Here is a 20,592-nt window from a genome sequence, read left to right as displayed (position 1 = left end):
AGATGCTGGTTCTATAAGCGGCACACCCAGTGATCTCCTCATTTGTCTTGTCAACACCCTTGTCCCACAGAGTGTCAAGTGTCTATTGCATAAAGATTTTCTCCTAGGAAGTTTTGCCCACACCAGCCCTGATGTTGGGTGAGAGGGCAGCACTCACTAGAGACATAGCTAGAGAGGGGGGCCCTGGCCCTACTCCAAAAAGCCAAGGAAGCTATTGTGGGGCGTTCAGCAGAAGACGGCAAGAACCAGAATCAGGAGGCCAGACTCGTGTATGTTATGTGCCCCAAGTCCCCCGTGGGGCTGTGGGCACAGGGCTTCCTAGCTCCAGATCTGCGATGCTTTTTTCTTGAGGGATGAAGACATGAGGTTGATCTCCCTCATCCTTTGCCCCGCAATCTTGGACTTCAGCTGACATAGATCCCTGCCTGGCTCTCCTTGGTTTGGTGGGCCTTTGGGCAGGTTGACCTGAGATCCTGTACCAGAACACAGGGCTTTAGTTCCTGCTGCCCTGCAGGATGACATGTCGTTGATTGGATGTGGCTCTCCATGTCCATGTGTCTTTGCCTGGCTGTGTGCAATCCCTCTACCATTTCTCTGTGATGCCTGTGTTGTGGAGTACCGGCTCTGAGTGACCTCCTCTTAGTTCACCACCACCAGCTGGGGCCCTGTGGAAAGAGGGAGACTGCTGTATCTTTGGGGTCCTCTTGCCTTTATCTCTTACCATTTCCTATCTGAGGGTTGAGGCTGTGTTTGTTCTATGGACCCATGGAGCATAACTCTTTGTCTCTGCTGAGATTCTTGGAAAGTCCTTCTGGGATTCAGTTGGTAAGGAAGGCCGCCAGAATTCTTACAACACCCTCTGCCTGCCTGAGGCCCTGGGGAGGGCACAGCCTCACCCCTCCCCTCCTTTCTTCATAGTCTTACTTGTCAGGCTCTGGGTTCAATGATGGACCAGCCAGTCCCAGCCCAAGGCTAGCTAAAGGTAGTGTAGCTGTGACTGACAGACCAATAGCAACAGGGATGTTGAAGCTGCTAACATTGGAAATCTTTACTTTAACGTGAGAGGAGAGATTTCATGCAGAAGTTGGGCTTGTCTTGTTCTTTGAATTCAAGCTGTCCTTGAAAACATAAGCCAGACCTTTGGAAGAGGTCTCTGGTATAGGGGAAGAACATTGGCCAACAGTCCCCGGAGCAAATCCTGTCTTGGCTGCTGAATGTTAATTAGCTTTCGATCGCTGTGACAAAATATAAACAGGTTGGAAGGAAAAAAAAAACGTTCATTTGGGGTCATGATTTCAGCCCATGGTTGCTTGGCTCCATTGCTTTGGGCTTGTGGTAAACCATGGTGAGTGTGTGGTGAATGGAAGCTGCTCACCTGATGATACCTAGAAAGCCAAAAGAGAGAGGAAGGGGCCCCAGTCCTAACACCTACTCCATGAGCATGCTCTCGGGTCTAGCTTCCACCTTCTGGGCAGCATCGTCCAAAGGTTCTATCAGTTCCAAGCATCATCATCATCATCATCATCATCATCATCATCATCATCTGAGGATTCAACATCTGGGCTTTGGAGGACTTTTAACATGTGGATCATATCAGGCCATGTGTTCTTGGACCTCACCATGGCTTTTTTTTTTTTTTGCACTGGTTGGCTGCATCTGTGAACTGGGCATATGCTGTGTATCTTCAGTGATGTTGCAGGGGGTTTAGTGAAAATGGGTCAGGTAATGTTGCTTTTGCACATGGAGACCAAGTTGGGATTGCTAGTTGGTCATCTTCTCTCAGGAGTATCCGGGCAATAGAGGTAAGAGTTTTCTAGACAGGATGCAAAAGTTACAGTGCTGGAACTGAGTGATCTACTTGTCCCAGGGTTCTGTGACCCTCTAAATGCCACAGGGGTGGAAAAGGTAGAGGAGAAAGTGAGAGGTCTTAGGCAGAGAGTTTCTCTGAAAAAGGTTCTAAGAAGATGACCTGGAGCTAGCAGGTGTGTGGGCTCAGTGGAGAGTGAAGGACTTGGCTAGGTATCAATGAGCGAGGAGGACTGGATTGGGCAGGTAAGGGGGTCTCTGACAACTACAGAGCCATGCCTAAGGAACACAGACAAGTGATGGGTAGATGGTCCTTTATCATTAGGCTCTGCCTCTGCATGCTGGTTGAGATCTCTTGGGGAGTCTCCAGGGTCTACATCCCATGTGAGCATTGCTTGAGATAATAGGTTTGAAACATATTTGTGAATCAGCCTCACTCTCTGTTTTCTGTAGCTGGAAGAGAGCCTAAATACCAGGCAGCAAATAAAACTGAGGTTCGGAGAGAAGGGATAGATGTAGATTAGGGTTCAAGGTCCACTTTGAGCTCTGCCTAGCATGCCCTTAGAAATGTGTGTGGGCCAGCAGAAACACCTGTATTCCAGAATTTTTGCAAGGACCAAATGACATAATATAGGTAAGCACTTTGCCTGGCGTGTTGCATGGAAATATGTTTTTTAAAAAAAGGAAATATGTTAGAAATGGCCACAGAGTAATTTCCTCAAGGTCAAATGGTAGACGGTGGCAGGGTCAGCCTGGATAGCGCTTGAGAGATTGCTGTGCACCTCTTCTTGGCTTGACATTAACTCTGACAACAGAATGGTGCTTATGGGGGCTGGAGAATGGAGGTGACAGGGTGATGGTTTTAGAGGACAGTGGCATCCTGAGGCTCAGTTGACATAATGATAGCCTTCCAGGAACCAGGGGGGATGAATGGTGGCTGCAGAAGACCTGAGCTCAGGGGCTTGAGGGCAGAAGGTTGCCTGTGTCCACTGTAACTGGCTGTCTAGCTTGGCTAGATCACAGAGAGGGGTAGGGACATTCTTGCAGGTAGGTGACTCCATGGTGCTAATTCTTAGGTTTCTAGAATGTGTGTGAGCCTTTCTGTGCCTGCGTGTGCGTTTTTCTGCATACCTGCTGGCTACCTATCTGTGATCTTCCCACCTAGCACATGTCCTTTGAGAGTCCTGCAATGAAGGATGGCATGTGGACTTTGACATCAACTAGATTTACCAGTGAATCCTGGTCTTGCTCTCCTAGCTGTGTGACCTCTGGGCCACGCAGCTCTCCGGAATCTCATTTTTTCTCATCTGTTGATAGACTAGGTCAGTTGACTTGTGTCTGGTGAGAGCATAAGGTCATCTTCTCATGTGGTATGAGGCACACAAGAATGTTCTAGATGGTGACTGTTGGGGTCACTGTCTGGGCACGGAAGGAAAGAATGAAGATTCAGTAGGAGTGTTAGGTCTGCCCAGGAAAAGGAAACTGAGGGATTCTAAGCAACTGGGAGATGTTCCATGGGTGCTGGATCTTAGAGTTCTGAGGTGCAGAGATGGCGTATACCTTGCTGAGGCACAGGAAATGTTCACAGAGAAGGAGGGGATCAAGGTGAGCCGTGAGATTTCAGTCAGTCCATATGAAGTGTGTGCTGGAGACACATGCAGTCCACTTGTGTACCACACAAGGTGAGGCCTGGGTACTCATTGTACAGGGGGGGCATGCAGACACTCAGATGAGATACCTCATAGGTGGTTTACAGTCCATGTGGTCCAGGCCAGATGCTGCCCTAAGATTTCAGGGGGAGCAGAAATCAGCAGTGCCCAGGGATATCGGGGAATTCTTAGAAGATGAGGAAGGGGAACTTGGGAGTGACATTTCCTTGTTTTATGTTTTTTTTTTTTTGTGCATTATATATGTGTGTGTTATTTATATGTCTGATTTGTGTATAAGTGTGTGTATGTTGTTCATGTGTACATGCACTTGAATATATCTGTGTATAGAGACCAACCATCAACCTCAGGTGGTCTTCCATAGGTACCATGACCTTGCTTTTGGAGATAGGGACTCTCACTGTCCTGGAACTCTCTGAATAGGGCAGACTGCATAGCTCAGGGTCCCAGGGATCTGCTTGTCTTTGCCTCGCACTGGGATTACAAATATGTGCCAGCAATCCTGTTTTTTTTTTTTCCCCTACAATTGTTCTGTAGTTCCAACTCAAGTCCTCATGATTGTGTAGTTAGGACTCTACTGATCGGCCGGTCTTTCTAGCTCTAACAGTTCTGACAGCGTTATGGCTGGGAAGCCAGGTTAAGCTTGTGATGAGGGGGGACCCCAAGTTTTCTGAGCCTGGTGAGTGCAGAGAGCATTGAGTACTGAGCCTTGTGGCATGACGGAACTCCTCCTCGAGATAGCTGCTTGGTCAACAAGACTCAATCCCCAGGGAGGGTGAGCTGGGCCACCTCGGGAAGAAGGGATTTATCCTGAGGCTGCATAGCCAATATACTTTGGAGAGCACCCTGGTGGCCCTGGAGGGAAGGCTGGGCCCACTTTAGCTCTGCAGTATGCCTGGGGAAGCCCCTGTCATGCCAGCCTACCCATTCTAGCTTCCTGGTCATGGGGGTAGGTATGGACCATACAGCCTGGGCTATGAAGGGAGGTTCAGCTTTATTGTCCAGCAGCCAGGCTGTATGGTCTAGAGAATCCAGCCACAGAATGGACGACGTCTGCAGGTGGGTGGGCTGGAGGAGGCAGAAGAGCATAGCCCCTCCCCGCCCCCTTCACGGTGGCTCAGGCGATAAAAGGCTTATCCTCAGGTTGTCTCCCTGAGCCGAATGCAGAAGTGTGTTATTTAAATTTCAAAACCACGGTCCTCTTCTAACAGCTGTCAGAGACTCTGAGTGTCAACGAAAATTGGGCATTAGCTGTAGCTTTGTCACTCCCCCCCCCCCCCATTTTCACAGAGAACTCTGCTAGCCAGGGAGAGGAGGGATGGGAGAGGGCACCATTAGTTAGTTTGGCCGAGGGTGAGCGACCCTTGGCTTTGGCCATGCTGAAGGGTGACTGGGACCAGCAGAGGCTGAGCCAGCATCCCCACCTAGGAGTCCTGGGAGCTTAGAGATCTGTGCACACCTCTATTTTCTCTTTTCTGTAAAAGCTGAGAGACTTCAGGCTCCAGTCAGTGATGGAAAGATTTGCTGGTGCTGAGGTGTGATCTGGGTGTTGGTGACTTCATCTCTGGTTGCCTTTGTGTTCAAGGCAGAAATTTCTGGGAAAAAAGAACCACCAGAGAAGAAATTTAACCTACACAGATGCGTTTTAGTGGTAAAACTTTAGGTGCTTTGGCTTGGCTTGGACTTGTTGCGGGGTGAGAGTATTTTTCTTTTGATCCATCATCAGGCAGGCAGCCACCCGATTGCTTCTCTTCCTCACGATGGGCTCTGCTGGGGTGTGAGGTGGCCCTTGGCTGCACACTTTCTGCTGTCATCAGCTCCTGAGTTGGCTCTCCTGGGACTCTGCACTCTCCAGTTGGCCCCCTCTTTAGATGTTAACTGCACCTACTCTGGTTTGTCCTGGTTGAAGGCAGGCATGAGTGATGTGAGGTCCCACACTGGAGACCTTCCTTGCCACCACATCCGTTCATCCATATGCTGCTGTGCCTGCAGGGAGCACAGAGAAAGGACCAGAACACGGTGAGACTCAGAGTGGGGACAGAGAGAGGAGTGAGAGCAGGGGTAGTGTAGGTATGTGTGGCATACATGTGCGTGTGTGCATACATGCACGAGGTGTTGTATGCGGGCCAATGTATACGTGCTGTGTGTGTATGTGAGTGTGCTCATGTGGTGGTGTGTGCATGTGTTAGCCTTCATGGATGCCTATAGATATGCATGTCGGGGTACATGAGTGGCATGTACCTACTGGATATGTGTATGTAAGTGTGTGTGGTTAAATGTGAGTATATATGAATGTGTGGTGATAAGTGCTCATGGTGTGGTTTGTGTGTATGTTTATTATGTATGTGTGTGTGGTGATATGCACGTATAGTGATGTGTGTTTGTAGGATGGTTCATATGCATGCTTATTGTATATGTGCATAGGCTTTGTAAGCCAGTATGTGGGTGTGGCACATGGGGTGGCTTATGTATGTGTTTAATGTGTATGTGGGGTGGTATATTTGCAATGTATGTTAGTGTGTGTGTGATGAGTGTAGGCTTTGTGTGCAATTGTGCAAAAGGAGTGGGTTTAATGTGTATAGTTGTATAGGTATGAGTTAATATGTTGGGCCATTTGTGTGGTTTTATGTGGCTAGTATTATTATGCTTAATGTGATGTGTATGGGATGTTGGGTGTGTTTAACCTGGCCTGTAGTATGTGTGTAGAGGTGTGTGTAGCCATGTTTGTGAATTTGAGGTAGCAGCTTTCTGCCTGCAGACAGTCAGGGAAGGAGAGGAGGGGGCCAGAGTCAGGGAGGTAGACAAGTAGAGGCGGGAGACCTGGCTCCAGGTCAGAACAGAATCCAAACTGCTGCCCCTCAGGGAACAGCCACTCTTCCCGGCCCCCTTTCTTGTCTTTCTGGAAAGTTCTGAGAACATGGTTTAATGATGAAGACTGAGGAGCTTTAGAAAAGAGGAAGGCATTTTGGCCTGGCCTATAAAATGAACTAGACTTAAGCGAGTGTGTAATTTGAGGCATTCTCACCTGGAGGCTGTTTCCATGAGGCCTCTCCTATGAGACATTTGTTCCCAAATATTCCCAGAAGCCCCTGGTGTTCCATGCCCTTATCTAGGTGTAGAGGATGTACCCATAACTTAACCTCTCTGTTCTTATGGGGAAAAAGAAACAGGGAAAAATATAATTGTCACAAGTGCTAAGCTGACGCTAAAGTAAGATGTTGGATGAAGTGATCCTCAACATGCAGTTTTGAGTCACAGGAAGAACCTGACATGGGGGCAGGTTTGAAACAGATAGGGGAAGACCCCAGCAGTGAACCCATGTGTGGAGGTGGGACCTGCAAAAGCCATTTTCATCTGGTACCTCAGTGATGCCATCATTTATTAGGATGGTAAAGATGAGGCAAAGGACAGAGTGGGTAGAAACCAAGAATTCAGTTTTAGGGGCTGGAGAGACGGCTCAGTGGTTAAGAGCACTGCCTGTTCTTCCAAAGGACCCGGGTTCAATTCCCAGCACTCACATGGCAGTTCACAACTGTCTGTAACTCCAATATCTGACACCCTCACACCAATACACATAGATTAAAATTAAATAAAATATTAAAAAAATAAAAATAAAGGCCTGTGCCACCATACCCAGCACACATGTATTTCTAAAAAAAAAAAAATTCAGTTTTAGTCTATGTTAGGATTGACATGTCAGGTAGCCCTTCAACCTGGAAGTGCCAAAGTCAGGTGCACTCTATAGAGAGATACTAGTGTAAAGATGACATTTTGAGCTGTGGAAGCAATATAGTCTGAGACAGAGAGGAGGCAGAGGGTTAAGATGTGGGCTACGGGGGAGGAGAACCGGCTGGGAGTTGGGGATGGGGTGGGCCCTGGGCGTTAGAGAAAGAAAGTGAGGGTGTGCCAGGTATGGCCAAAGTCAAGCTTGACTAGAGAAGCCTGGAGCATGACCCTTGCCCTCATGGAGCCATCCCAGTCTCCTACTGGACCCTTAGAGAGGGTGAGATGGACAGATGGGTTTGGGAACATCACCTTCTCAGGCTTCATTATGAAGAGTAATGCTGAAGAATGGCATTAGTGGGCCAAAGGGAGGTTTTGCTCTGTTTGGGGACGAGTAATGGCCGTGTGTTTTGTTCTTTGTGCTGAATGGAACTTGACCAGGAGAGCTTGGAGGGCAGGAGAGGGGAGTGGAGGGGGCAAGAAGGATGTCCTTGAGCCATGAGGAGGGATGAGAGCCACATGGCACACTCGAGCACAGGAGGCCAGGTGGCCTTTGTCAGGGACACGTCTGCCTCCAGAGTAACAGGAGGCAAAGCTGGGCTGCGGGTGAGCAAGGCTGGTTGGTGCCAGAGAAGGAAGGTTAAAGGATTTTCTGTTCAGCACTTCTGTTCCCTTAGGAGGCCGAGTTCTGTGCTCGGAATGTTTCTGTATGCTCCACCTCCCACCCAGCTCATGCACTGAAATCTTAATTCTGAAGACGATGGTATTAAGAGGGTCTTCATTTATTATTTTATAAGTGTATGCATGTGTGCGTGTGTGTGCGCGCGTGTGTGTCTGCATGAGTTTATGGGCACCACGTGTGTGACGGTTCCTGTGGAGGCCAGAGGAGGTGGTTGGATTCCTGAAGAAACTAGGCAATGAGGGGTAGGCCCCCCTTGACTTGGGACCCCTCTTGTAAAAGATTGCGCAGAGAACCCCCTTGTCCCTTTGGACAAACAGTGGCACAGGGAAACATGCTTGTCCTTGATCTGAAAGTCAGTGCTTGCTAGACATCTTAGATGTCTCAGCCTCCTGGGGAGGGGGGGTGGCGAGGGGGTGGGGATCTACACTTATAGGCCACCTGATCTGTGTTGTTGTTGTTGGTCTGTTGTATTCATAGCAGCCTGGACATATTAAAACAAAGTGTTGTCAGGGTAGAACGAAGAGAAAAGAAACAGCCCAGGGAAACCGAGTCAGGAGGAGCTGTGAAATAGATTTTTAAGATAGGGGATTGGAGATGTGAGTTACAGGAATTTAAACCGAGACCAGTCATTTGGGATGGTGTGCCTCTGAGAGAACCTCAGCTGCTGGTGGAGCTGGATGGGTCTCTGCTTCCTTCCAGATCTGCGTGTTAGAAGAGGGGCTGATGAGGTGATGTGTTTGCCTGGAGGCCCGGAAGTTAAGCGTATAAAAGGAAAGTTTGAGGGTAAGGTGGGACGGTGGAGGAGGTGCTCAGGACAATGATCAAGTCTCAGGGAGGGTGGCAAATTTTACTAGAGTAGGACTATCTGAGAGGAAGTTGAGGATGTGGGAAGAAGGTGGTCCAAGGTTGGGGTGTTGGTACAGATCCCAGTGAGGACAAGGTGGGGAGCATGACTGCGGCACTGGGGGGTAGAAGAGTGAGTGGGAAGGTGTCATGGCGGCAGGAAGATGACCCATGTTGTAAAGACCATTTCTGTTGAGTGGAAGACACAAGGATGGCATGGGAAAAGGTGATAAACCAGACTTGAGATTCCTCCTACAAGGAATGAGGGGGGTCGATAGGTGACAGCCCTGCTGAGGAGTGGGGACAGTAGATTGGTAATATGACCTTCACAGGAGGACAGGTGGCACAGAAATATGGAAAGGAGAAAGGAAGATCTGCCATTGACCATGGTTAGCTGCCCAGCAGTGGGGCAGTGGCCTCTTCTATAATTAGTGTGTTAAATGAGCAAGTCACTGTTTTCTGTCAAATGTGTTATTTATCTACGCTTATTGCTTTGAATCATCTAAAAAGTTTAAGAGACTTGTGTTGAATGGTTTCCATGGCTTTTGCGCTTTTCGCAAATGTATTTTTAAGATGTATTTAGTTTATTTTAGAAGCTAAGGGTCATAAGTTGAGGTATATTTCCTGTGGCGAGAAAAGTCTATTTCATAATCAGTAAACAAAGTTCTAGTGTACGGACTGCAGCCTTATGCCAGCATCCATTCACCGCAAGTAAGAATGCTGACGGAGGTCAGCTGTGCCAACACAAAATTCGTCAGTTTTAGGTTTTTATACACACAAAACTAGAGCTGATATGCCTTTGTGGTATATATGAAAACCCCATGTTCCAGAAGTATATTTCAAACACGTAGAGATCTCAAACATGGCTTTAGAAGACCATTTGCATGGGAAAAATAAAACTTAAATTTTTAAAATTTCAGAACCACAAAATTAACACTAATCTGCCTCTTGAGGAATTTGAGAATAAATTTTAATTGTGGTTAAAAATTGTCAAAATATAACACGCTATTCAAAAGCATTTAAATTGATCTTTCTTGTTGACTTCGGCTGCATTTTGCCATCCATCAAGTTGACCTCTGGTGGGCTGGCCTGCTTTCAAAATGTCTGCTTCCTTTAAAGAGTGCTTGGATGGTTGTGGTTTTGTGTTGGGGTCACAGGGCTTGGATTAGCATGTCCCTCAGGACTCTGGGCTTTGGGTGACAACTTGGAGGAGGGGAATGGGGGTGAAATTCTGTAATTGCTTCTGTTGTATCTTTGGGGCGGGGAGAAACTAAGGTACAATTGATTAGGAGCTTCAGGGGTGGGGAGAGATATGAGAAGGGGTTGGAGGCCCTGCTCTGTCAGATTTTCTGTATGCAGAAGAGAAGCTCCTGAGATGGCCTTTTGTTCATGGAGCGGCAGCCTGAGGGGCCTTCTTTTCTTGGGGCACAGTGTATACAGGTCGGAGTGCATGGATTTGACCTTTTCTATTGGTGAGGTGTGATGGATGTAGTCCATCTCTAGACAGTTCCACCTTCCGAACTACTGCTAAGCCAGAGGACCCACTCTTAATAGCCAGAGGCTGAGAATGCAATCTAGGGGGCAAAAGGCAAGCTTTTGTTTGTCTATGATTCTCATCGCCTCTGCTCTGGAATGTGAGCTCGGGGCAGCTGGAAGCCTTCTCAAGACTTCCAAGTAGTCTTGTTGCCCCTGTTTGACCTGTGGTGGGCTAGGCTTCAGAGACTGCTGCTTGCAAAACTGAAGCTGCAGTTGGGTGGCCTCTTGAGGCCAAGAGGAGGTGACAGTTAGGTTACAGTATAGGCTCCTCACTTCTGTCTCTTCTCCTGGCCCTCTTGTTTCCCCTCTGTCTTTCCAGACAGCCATCAGGCTTTCATAGTTTGCTTATTCTCCATCTCATTGTTAACATACCCCTATTTGTGTGGGGTTTGCTGAGCATCCAGTTGATTCTCCTTCATGTTTGCAGCTCTTGGCATCATGAAACTAGACTCTCTTGATTCCTTCCAACTCAAGTTCCATTGCCTCTCAGCCTGTACTAGACATTAGCACTCATAGTTCTGTCTCCTCTCCCTTTCATCTTCATTCTCAGAATCAACCTAGGCTGTCTTGTTGAGTTAGGTTACGCCTCGTGTCAGTTATGACTAGTTTGGTGTCTCTAGCCCAGATTGCTCTCTGATCTTTTTGTCTTGTCACCATCTCCATTTGGTCACTTTGGTTTTCTCTTGTCATCCTGAAAGAATAAATTCTGCTTCCTTTCTTCCTTCCTTCCTTCTTTCCTTCCTTCCTTCCTTCTTTCCTTCCTTGTATTCTTGGTCTAATGACCTCATCACTATCTACCTGGTATTTGGAACTTGAGTCTTCTTGGCGTCTCTCTCCTCCCACTCAAAATACAGCCAGTCCTATTTTGTTGTTTCTCTCCACTTAATGTGCAGAATGGAATTGGGCTATAAAAACCACCTGCTCAAGCCTTCACCTCTCTGAATTGTTGTTGAAACAACCTGTCATTCATCTCTTTAGTGCATTTACCCATCTTTTTCTTTGTATACCAACCTTTCACATATTGATGAATGAGCTATTTGGTCTCCTCCTTCAAGTGCTTATCATCCTAGAGTAAAACCTAAAGTTTTTACCCTGCCCTACTAGAAACTTCGGCTACTGTCTATTTTTGATTGGGAACATGCCAACTCCATGCCTGTGACCTTCCTTCTGCTTGTGCCTCTCTGACCTTGGGTTTTTGTGTGTGCTGCACTCCTACTCAGCATCACCTCCTGGCAGCATCCTGCATCTCATCTCTTTACCATTCCTTCCTGAAGTTTCTTATTCCCTTCACTACACTTACCAACCCTTTACATCATTTTATGTGCGTGTTTTATGACCAGTTTTCTTGTTACTGGGGTGAAAGACCCCGAAGAGCAGGGATTCTTTCAAGGTCTCAGTGTGTAGTCAGTTCATGAAAATGTTTGTTTGACCGACCGCTAAGTGTCTCAGAAGGCTGGGCCTCTTATTTCTGCCAACTGTTTGTGGTCGGGAAATCTGCCTTGGTGGTGGAGGGTGGGGAGGAGATGGGACCGAAACATGCCTGAGAATCATCCTCAGGTGATGACCGAGCTACAAGCTTCCTTCTGCTCAGCTGGGACTGGTCAGCGGTGACCTAGGTGTACTAGAGGTGTGTGCCTGTGTGTCATCAGTGTGTATTTGGTCCTGGTAGTCACTAGTACCTGGGCCTCCTCTCTAGGAGTTGGGCTCAAACTTTGGAAAGCAGCTTAGAAACACAGGGCAGGTGCAGAATCCAACTGCCAAGCATAAAGCCTGTGATCCAGTGGGCCTTTGGATGCCTGAGTTTATGATGTTTGAGCACCTCTGCTCACAGCTAGTTGGCTTCTGAGTGTGTACACTGAGTAGCTTGAATACAAGATGGATACGACACACAATTATAAAGATGAAACTATGGCACCAGCCAAGGACAATATGTGCAGTAAACTTCGAACCCCTACCCAGATCTATCCAATGGACAGTTGAGTGGAGTGTGGGGTCTGACTTTCACCCAAACTTTGGTGCCTCATATTTGACCACATTCCCTGGATGGGGAGGCCTGGTGGCACTCAGAGGAAGGACAGCAGGCTACCAAGAAGAGACTTGATACCCTATGAGCATATACAGGGGGAGGAGGTCCCCCTCAGTCACAGTCATAGGGGAGGGGAGTAAGGGGAAAATTGGAGGGAGGGAGGAATGGGAGGATACAAGGGATGGGATAACCATTGAGATGTAATATGAATAAATTAATAAAATATAAAAAACTGGGAAAAAATGAAAGCAGTGGTTTTAAAAATGTGTCCAATCCAGAACTAAAGCATACATTGCCATGTGAGATATATATCTACATAAGGATTGAAAAACTTAAAGATTGAACCAATTAAAGAAAAACTTATATTTTCACTTAAGAATTAAGGGATTTAGCCTGGTTTAGTAGTTTTGGACTATAATTCCAACTGTGTGGGAGGCTGAGGCAGGAGGATCACGTGTTCAAGGGCTCTGGACCATAGAATGAGTTCAAGGCCAGTGTGGGTAACTTAGTTTAAAAGGCTGAGGCGATAGCTTGGTGGTAGAGCACCCACCCAACCCACGGCACCCCACCTCCACACGCGCGCACACACCCTTAACGTAAAAGAAAAAAATTAAGTATTAGTAGAAGTGATACTGTTAACAGGGCTTAAATTTGGTGGGCTGTGCTTGGGTGACTGGCTTGGCAAACTCAACTCTATGTTAAAAGCAGAACAGCTGTTTAGGGAACGTCAGTTTGAGGAGTGCCATGTGACCTGGGGACAGCCCGGTACTGTAGATAGAGCACTGGCTCAGGGCGGGTGCTCCTGGCTTGGGTGTGGGAGGCTGGTGTGGAGCCTTTGTGGTGAGGCCCCACCACCACTCTCCAGCTAGCCGTGTCCACGTCTCCTTTTCCTTGTCCTTTGCAGAGGGAGGAACAAGAAAAAGGATAAAGAAGCCGAGATATCTGTGATCATATGGTGGAGGAGGAGGTCCCCTCTGTCACAGACGTAGGGGAGGGGAATAGGGTGAAAGAGGGAGGGAGGGAGGAACGGGAGGATACAAGTGAGGGGCTAACAATCGGGATGTAATCTGAATAAATTCCTTAAAAAAAAAAAAAAGAAGCAGCCATTGTATGTCTCTGGGGGCTTGAGCTGCTGGCAGGAGAGGCTGGCTGAGGTTTTGGAAAGTGCCAAGTGCAACTGAATTCTGCCTCCTTTCCCCCTGGGCAGCTGTGTGCCATGTATACCTCGGCCTATCTCTGCTCCTCTCTCTACAGGCTTAGGGGACTCACGTAGGACATGAGCGGCTACATCTGTCAGGGATAGGCAGTCCTGGGTCTGAGGGCCTGGCATTCATTTTTAGCTCGCCTGTCTCTGTTGAGGTCTGTGTGGTCTCAGCTCTCTGCACAGGGAATGGGTGGCAATGAGAGGCCTAAGCTTCCAGAATCTTCATCCCTGGCTGCTGTACATTTTTGTTTTGGGGCTGTAGGCTGAGGAGGCTGAGGGACCCTGGAGGGAGAGTTTTGTGTCTGGAATCTTTCCACTTCTTCCTTGATGGGGGCTTACTTTCCAGGCATGAGGAGAGAGGCCTTGGGGTGGGATGAAACGTGGCAGGCTGGAAAGAGGCACCCGGTGCCACAAACCTGTCACCTAGGCTTGCCTGCACCTGGCTGTGTGCTGAGCCCCATTCTTTGAGCATGACAGATGCTCAAGTGGGCGGCTGGGCCAAGTCTTGAGGGGGTGGATTTCTCCACAATGGAGCACCCCCCGCCATCCCTTTGCCCTCCTCAGACTCAGAGGGGGCATCTTCCCAGTATTCAGGCAGTTGTTGTTCACACTGCTGCATTTCTTGATTTTTTTTTTTTCCTCTAGGAAATTTACCAAGTTGAGGCCCAGGGGTTTACATGTCCTACCCTGTAGCAAACACTTTCACTATTCAAGCTCCAAATGGAAGCCACTGGGGCTATAATTACACTGGCATTAGCTACGCACACTGCTGTGAGGAGGGGAACAGAGCACCTGGGGGGAACCTAGATGCAGCCACAGGCCTAAATTAGCTGCTGCTCTGCTTGCAGTTGTCAAGGGCTCCTCTGCACATGGCCCCTCCCACCTCCCCAATCTTACCCCTCCTCCCTGGCCCCAGGCCACTCACTCTGCTCCTGCCTGCTAGCAGGCCTGTAACAAGTGCAGGGAGAGCTGTCTGGTACGGGAGAACACCCCCACAGAGGCAGGCCACACCAGCCTTTGTGCTGACAGGCATCCTTGGGCCCTCACACAGCCTGCAGGATGGCTGAATCAGAGGATCGCTCCAGAGGTCAAGGCTCCAGCAAGGCCCAGTCAGTCCACTGCCTGGGCAAACCAGCACTCCCTTTCATTTCCTTGCTCTTTCTCCCCACCCCCCATTTCTGGGCATGATTTTCTTTCAGTTCTTCTAAGCCTTTGTTTGACAGTCCCCTCTGCCTGGCACTCCTTTTCCTACTTCCGACTCACTTTGTCAGTTTTAGCAAAGAAACCATCATGTCCCGTGCCCCCAACTCCAGACAGAGCCTTTCCTCTCTGCACTTTGACCTCTTCCAGAAGAGCTCAGCGTTAGCATTTGCACAGGTGTGTGGCTCCTCTGTCCTCAGCTTATTCAGCAAGGTGGCAGCCTAATGTCTGGGGAAGTACTTGGTATGTAGTATGTATGTATGTATGCATGCATGTATGTATATATGTATGTATGTATTATGTATGACTTTCTTTAAATTTATACGTGGTGCATGTGTATTGTGGTATATATGTTTCTCTCTCTCCCCCCTCTCTGTGCATATATAGACACACATACACAAGCACATGTACATGCGAAGGCCAGATCAACATCAAGAGTCTTCCTCAAGAGTGTCCTCCTCCCCCCCTCCCCCCCACCCTCACCCCGTGGGTCCTGGGCATCCACACTCAAGTCCTCATGTTTGTGTAGCAGACACTGTACCTATTTTACCTACATTTCCTCAGCCAAAAGCTGTCTATTGAAAATAAATTAGGAAAATGTATCTTGATTCCGTTCTGTCTTAGTTTCACTTCGGCCTGTTTCTTTTCTCCTTTTCATCTCCTCTCTTTTCCTCCTCTAACCCCCTTTGAGACAGGATCTCCCTCTGTAACCCATGAGGGCATGGAACTCACTATCTAGCTCAGGTTGACCTTGAACTCATGGCAATCATCCTGCCTCAGCCTCCTGAGTGCTGGGACTCAGAAGTGAGCCGTCATGCCCTGCTCCTATTCCGATGTGAAAAAGAATCCATGTTTTTAGGGCAGTTTCACACTCACTGTCCCCTCCCCACTGCTTACACCCTGCTCCAGGTGGTGCCTTGTTACAGCTGACAGCAGAGATAATCTGTTACCACGCAGAGATTATAGCCTGTGGCATCAGGATCCACTCTTGGTGTATTCCTTGGGCTTGGATACATGCACAGGGACCTGCCAACCTCTGCGGTAGCGTGTAGAATATTCCGTTGCCTTGAAAGTACCCTGTGTTTTGCCTACTCACTGCTCCCTCCCCCAACTTCTGATAGCCACTGATCTTTTTACAGTCTCTATTGTTTTCTTTCTTCCAAAATGTCATGTTCTCAGCGTCTTATGCCCTGCTGCTTTTCGTGAGTTTCTCATGGTGTGACAGCTCATTTCCTTTTATCACCAAATAATCTTCTGTTGCCTGTACTCCCTTCCTCTTTATTTCACTGCAAAGAGAGGGAACATTGCTCTCCCCAGTATTACAAGGTTGCTGATGGCAAAGCAGTGTTAAAGTGGATGGCTCACTTCTGCTCTCTTCCACCTCCACCTTCTGATTCCTTCTTGCCTGGGCCACTATTAATACTTGAATAAGTGTAATCTTGTCTGATGTTACCTGGCCAACTTCGCTTCCTTCAAAATACAAACAAACTTTCAAGTATTTACTATAAACCAATCATTGTTCTTGTTACATTTGTTCTTTTTTTTTTAAATATTGAATTCTTTTTTTTTTTAAATATTGAATTCTTACTAAGGATTCATGTATCAAACTTTTGATACATGGAGGATAGCACGCTCTTGGCATCTTATGCCTTATTTTGCCTTATTTTGATACAAGAAATGAGTTAAGTCTATACATTGTGGTTGCTGCTGATGTGTGCTGTGGGGGGAAAGTAGACCATTTTGGGGGTTAATGTAGTACTGTGTTAATGCAGTACTGAGTGTTTTGTGCCAGTTAGGTGAGAAGAACTCACAGATCAGCTAATGTTTGACCACTGTTGCTCTACAATCCTCGGGGGAAGAGAAGAGCCTTGTAGACCAGGGACGCACCACGTCCAGAGGCTCCAAGGCCAAGCCACCCCTGGCCTGTCTCTGGGAAGATCAAGGCGGCTATTACCACCGTAGAGTGACCAACAGGAGGAAGAGGAGAAGCAAGGTTAGACAGAGCTGTGCTGCTTAAAAGAAACAGTGCACTATGCGCTTGGGATTTTAAATGTTCTAATGGCCACGTTAGAAAGATAGGTGAAATCAATTTTGATATTGTTTAACACTGCATTCCAAAATATTATCCATCCAACAACAGGCAATCAAAGCAAAGAAATTATTACTGAGATACATTTTTTGCTTAGTAAATTTTTAGAATCTGGTGTGTGTTTCCTAATCTTCCAGTTCAATGTCCAGTGGTTACCATGCTGGGCAGTGCAAATGTAGAACCTTGTAGCTCACTGAGTGAAGCTCCGGGATGTACCGGAACACTGGAGTTACACCTCTGTGCCTTGGGTTCCTAAAATTCACACCAGTTTTTTTGTGATGAGAGACGATTATTGTGGGGTGCTATGAAAACCAGAGGGGTGGGCATTCCTGGGATAACTTTGAGGAAGGTGGTAGTAGCAGTGAGAAGCAGTGTATCCTGGGTCTGTTTTGACGGTAGACTTCCTGGTTTCCCTGATGTGTTTTGTGAATGAGGGAGGAGTCAAAGATGGAGTAAGGGCTTTGGTTGGAGCTTCTTTGGTGTGAAGGATGAAGCTGACTGTCAATCAAGCCATTGGGGTTCTGGGTTTGACACAAGGCTGTTGGGCTCTTAGGTAGCATTGTTGAGTAGAGGCAAACAGATGAGTCTGGGGTTTTTGAGAGAGATCTCAGGATATGGAAGCTGTTTGATGGTGTTTAATGGCATGGGATGAAATGATAGCCCCAGGTGCCCAGAGAGGAGGGCTGAGCCCTGGGGAACAGAGATAAGAACCAACAAGGTAACCTGAGCAGGGAGGCCAGAGTGAGAAAGGAGATTCAGGTAGACATGAGTGAGCCCCTGGGTCCAAGGCTGCAAATACACCAGCTGGAAAGGCTCGGCCTGAGGGTTCCTATCAGTGATGAGTGAGAAGGGCAGCTGCCAGGCTGGTGTGGGTCTGAGAGAAAAGGCAGGAGAACACGACACAGATAGGGGCGGGGCTGGGTGTGGGAGACAACTAGTGGTTTGCTTTAAAGGGGAACAGAAAGTGGGGTGGCAGCTTAAGGGAATCACATGACTATGAGGAGACCTCCCCCCCCCTCACTTAAAGACAACCAGCCACATAGCCAATGGGAATGTTCTAGAAGACCAGATAAAGTCATGATGCAGTGGAGACAAAGTTATGAGTGATTTCTCATGCTAACAAAGATGCTCTGTGGTAGGCTGCACTTTTGCAGACAAGGAAACTGAGGCAAAATGTAAGTTTGTCCCCACACACCTCGAGTAGTCGAGCCAGAACTTGAAGGCTAGCTCAGTGCTATAAGGCCTAGGCCTGGCCTGGTTCTGTCTCTTGGTTTCCTCTCTGGAGTGGCCGGCTTCTTCTTAATACTTTTATGTACAGAGTGGCACCCAGCAGAGGATGGTGCAGAGGTGAGAGTCTATAGATATTTAGCGGGCATGTGATCAGAGGACTGGGCACTGCATATGCAAATGCTGAATATCCAGGGATAGCCATGGGGGGGGGGGTCTTACCTTCTACAAGCCTGGTTTTGATTCTTCTCTACCCCCTGGCAGGCTCTCCTATATAGAGCGATACACAGAGAAGACTGAATATGGCCAGGTGGAAGGGCTCATCTCTGGCTTAGGGCGGTTGTTCTCCCTGGCATAGGATGGTGCTGAGTTACGGGCTTCAGGCTCGATAGCCGTGGCAGCCCCATAGTCACCCACAAGTCATTTTCTTTACCTGTAAAACACAGGTTGGGTTGGGTGATCACCCACCTGACTCCCCAGAAGATCTCAGCTGGGTGTGTGTATATTGGGGTCCTACCCTTCCCTATGGCTGTTATCAAGTTGGACGAGAGAGTCTCTCTAGGTGGGAACTGGCTGGTGGTGGAGTCAGATGGTTTCTATGACAGGTATCTCCTTGGCACAACTAAGATCTATGGGGCTGGGAGAGCCACTATAGAGCAGCCTTGTGATTCCTAGGAACCATGCTGTGTATCTCAGAAGTTTCCTCATTATATTAAATAGAAAGCCACAACATGAGAGCAAGAGACCTGGACTATCTGCCTTATAGCTGGCCATAAATCCATCAGTGTCAGGGTTCAACCTGGGGCAGCCTTCCCTGAGAGGACTTATGCTTCCCTTTTGGTGGCAGTGGCTACCACACCCCCTGGATACAGGACAGCAGTTTTGGAGGTTACAAGGTGAGGAGGGTGGCTGGGATACCACTTGTATCCTTGTTGGCAGCACTCAATGATGAGCGTCCCCCACTCCAAATGCCAGCGGTACCATTTCCCTGAAGTCCTGCTGAACTGTGCTGCTGGGGGGACAAGTAGCAGGGGCTCCTAATTATGTGGGCTTGAGCCGGACACGCTATTTGCTGCTCTCTTCCCCCATAAACAAGGCTGTGAAAACCCACTTCCATGGCTTTGAAGCGAACAGCCACTTCCAAGGGTTTGAGGCTGGGGTTGGTCTGTTGTAAGACTCTTGGCTGAGAGTCTCCTTCTGAGTCACTCCTTGAATTTGCAGCGTACACTTTCCCGGAACTCTCGTGTACTTTGGGCACCTGCATATTAATGTCTTCAGTGTGCCCTATGGTCAGACATTCATGGAAATGATCTTTATTCCGAGACAAGTAAACTGAGGCAAGGAGCGGGCATATATGGAAGCACACTGATCTTGAGTAGCTACGCATGTCCCACCTCCCCTGCCCCCGTGCCCATGTGTACCTCTGACACGTGTTCCTCTTTGTCTTCCAGGGACAGGGGCAGACCCTGCGGTCAGTGCCAAGAGCAACCACTGCCTGGATGCCGCCAAGGCCTGCAACCTGAACGACAACTGCAAGAAGCTTCGCTCCTCCTACATCTCCATCTGCAACCGCGAGATCTCGCCCACCGAACGCTGCAACCGCCGCAAGTGCCACAAGGCCCTGCGCCAGTTCTTTGACCGTGTGCCCAGCGAGTACACCTACCGCATGCTCTTCTGCTCCTGTCAGGACCAGGCATGTGCTGAGCGTCGCCGCCAAACCATCCTGCCCAGCTGCTCCTATGAGGACAAGGAGAAGCCCAATTGCTTGGACCTGCGCAGCCTGTGCCGTACGGACCACCTGTGCCGGTAAGAGCCTGCTGAAGCTATGGACGTCTGTTAAGGGTGCTGCTCATGTGGCTGGGTCCCTTGGATTATGACAATGAATAAGCCCAGCAGAAGGCGTCGAGAAGGTTAAAGCTGATTGGTAACAAGCAAAACCAGTCGTCACTTTTTCATTTTATTCATCCATTCATTTGTCCTTTTGTAATGCATTTATCTATCAGCCCATCACTCAGCCTTTCCATTCAGCATGGGTTTATTCATCTACTTTGTGTATAGCTTCATGCTAGATACTTCAAGGGAAGACAAAACAGACTGCCGGAGGAACTTATAATTTCAAAACTTGTATTTCTGACAGGAGGATAGGACCTTTAGCGGCTTTTGTTCCACTTTTAAGGGAAGCCTATGCCTATGTCCCAGCAGAAGAATGGAATCTAAGAGCCAGCTCTCTGCAGGCTGAGATCAAGGCCGAGCTAGTGTTTGGGTGAGGACTAGGTTCTGGAGTCCGACAGCGCTAAGTTCAAAGCCTGACGTGGCCACTTACAAGCTGTGTGGCTTTGAGCCAGTTTTTAAGATTCCCCAGTTTTTAAGCTTCTCCTGTGAAAGAGGAACAGAATAATATCAGAGCATTGTTGTGAACATGATTGCATGTCCAAACCTCAGCACAGAGCCTGGCATATAGCAAGCGTGTTTAGTAGGTATAGCCTAATTGTTAGGTCTGGGTTTTTAAGATTTGGTTATAGATACTTAAAATGTGCTTTGTTTTGGCAATTCGTCTGCTTTTCCATTTGGCTGTGTATTTATTAACCC

General features: G+C 48.1%; 1 protein-coding gene and 1 long non-coding RNA gene across 4 annotated transcripts in view; one reads left to right on the top strand and one right to left on the bottom strand.

The window, feature by feature from the left end:
* GFRA2 (GDNF family receptor alpha 2) overlaps positions 1–20,592 on the top strand; it is a 92,003-nt gene that overhangs the window by 15,852 nt on the left and 55,559 nt on the right. For all 3 annotated transcript variants that reach the window (XM_084768135.1, XM_084768136.1, XM_084768137.1), the window contains one exon: positions 19,455–19,809. In XM_084768135.1, the coding sequence (XP_084624261.1) occupies positions 19,455–19,809 (355 nt within the window). The remainder of the gene's footprint in view (positions 1–19,454; positions 19,810–20,592) is intronic.
* LOC311589613 lies at positions 4,757–19,558 on the bottom strand. Its single transcript, XR_014776584.1, has 3 exons — positions 19,425–19,558; positions 18,226–18,436; positions 4,757–5,459 (listed from the first exon to the last, which is right to left on the bottom strand). It is a non-coding gene; the product is annotated as an uncharacterized lncRNA (long non-coding RNA).

Source organism: Acomys minous (genome assembly GCF_964271855.1).
Source record: "Acomys minous genome assembly, chromosome: 18".
NCBI classification, from domain to species: Eukaryota; Metazoa; Chordata; class Mammalia; order Rodentia; family Muridae; genus Acomys; species Acomys minous.
Note: the sequence above shows the minus strand (reverse complement) of the source record. Positions and strands in the feature narration are given on the sequence as shown.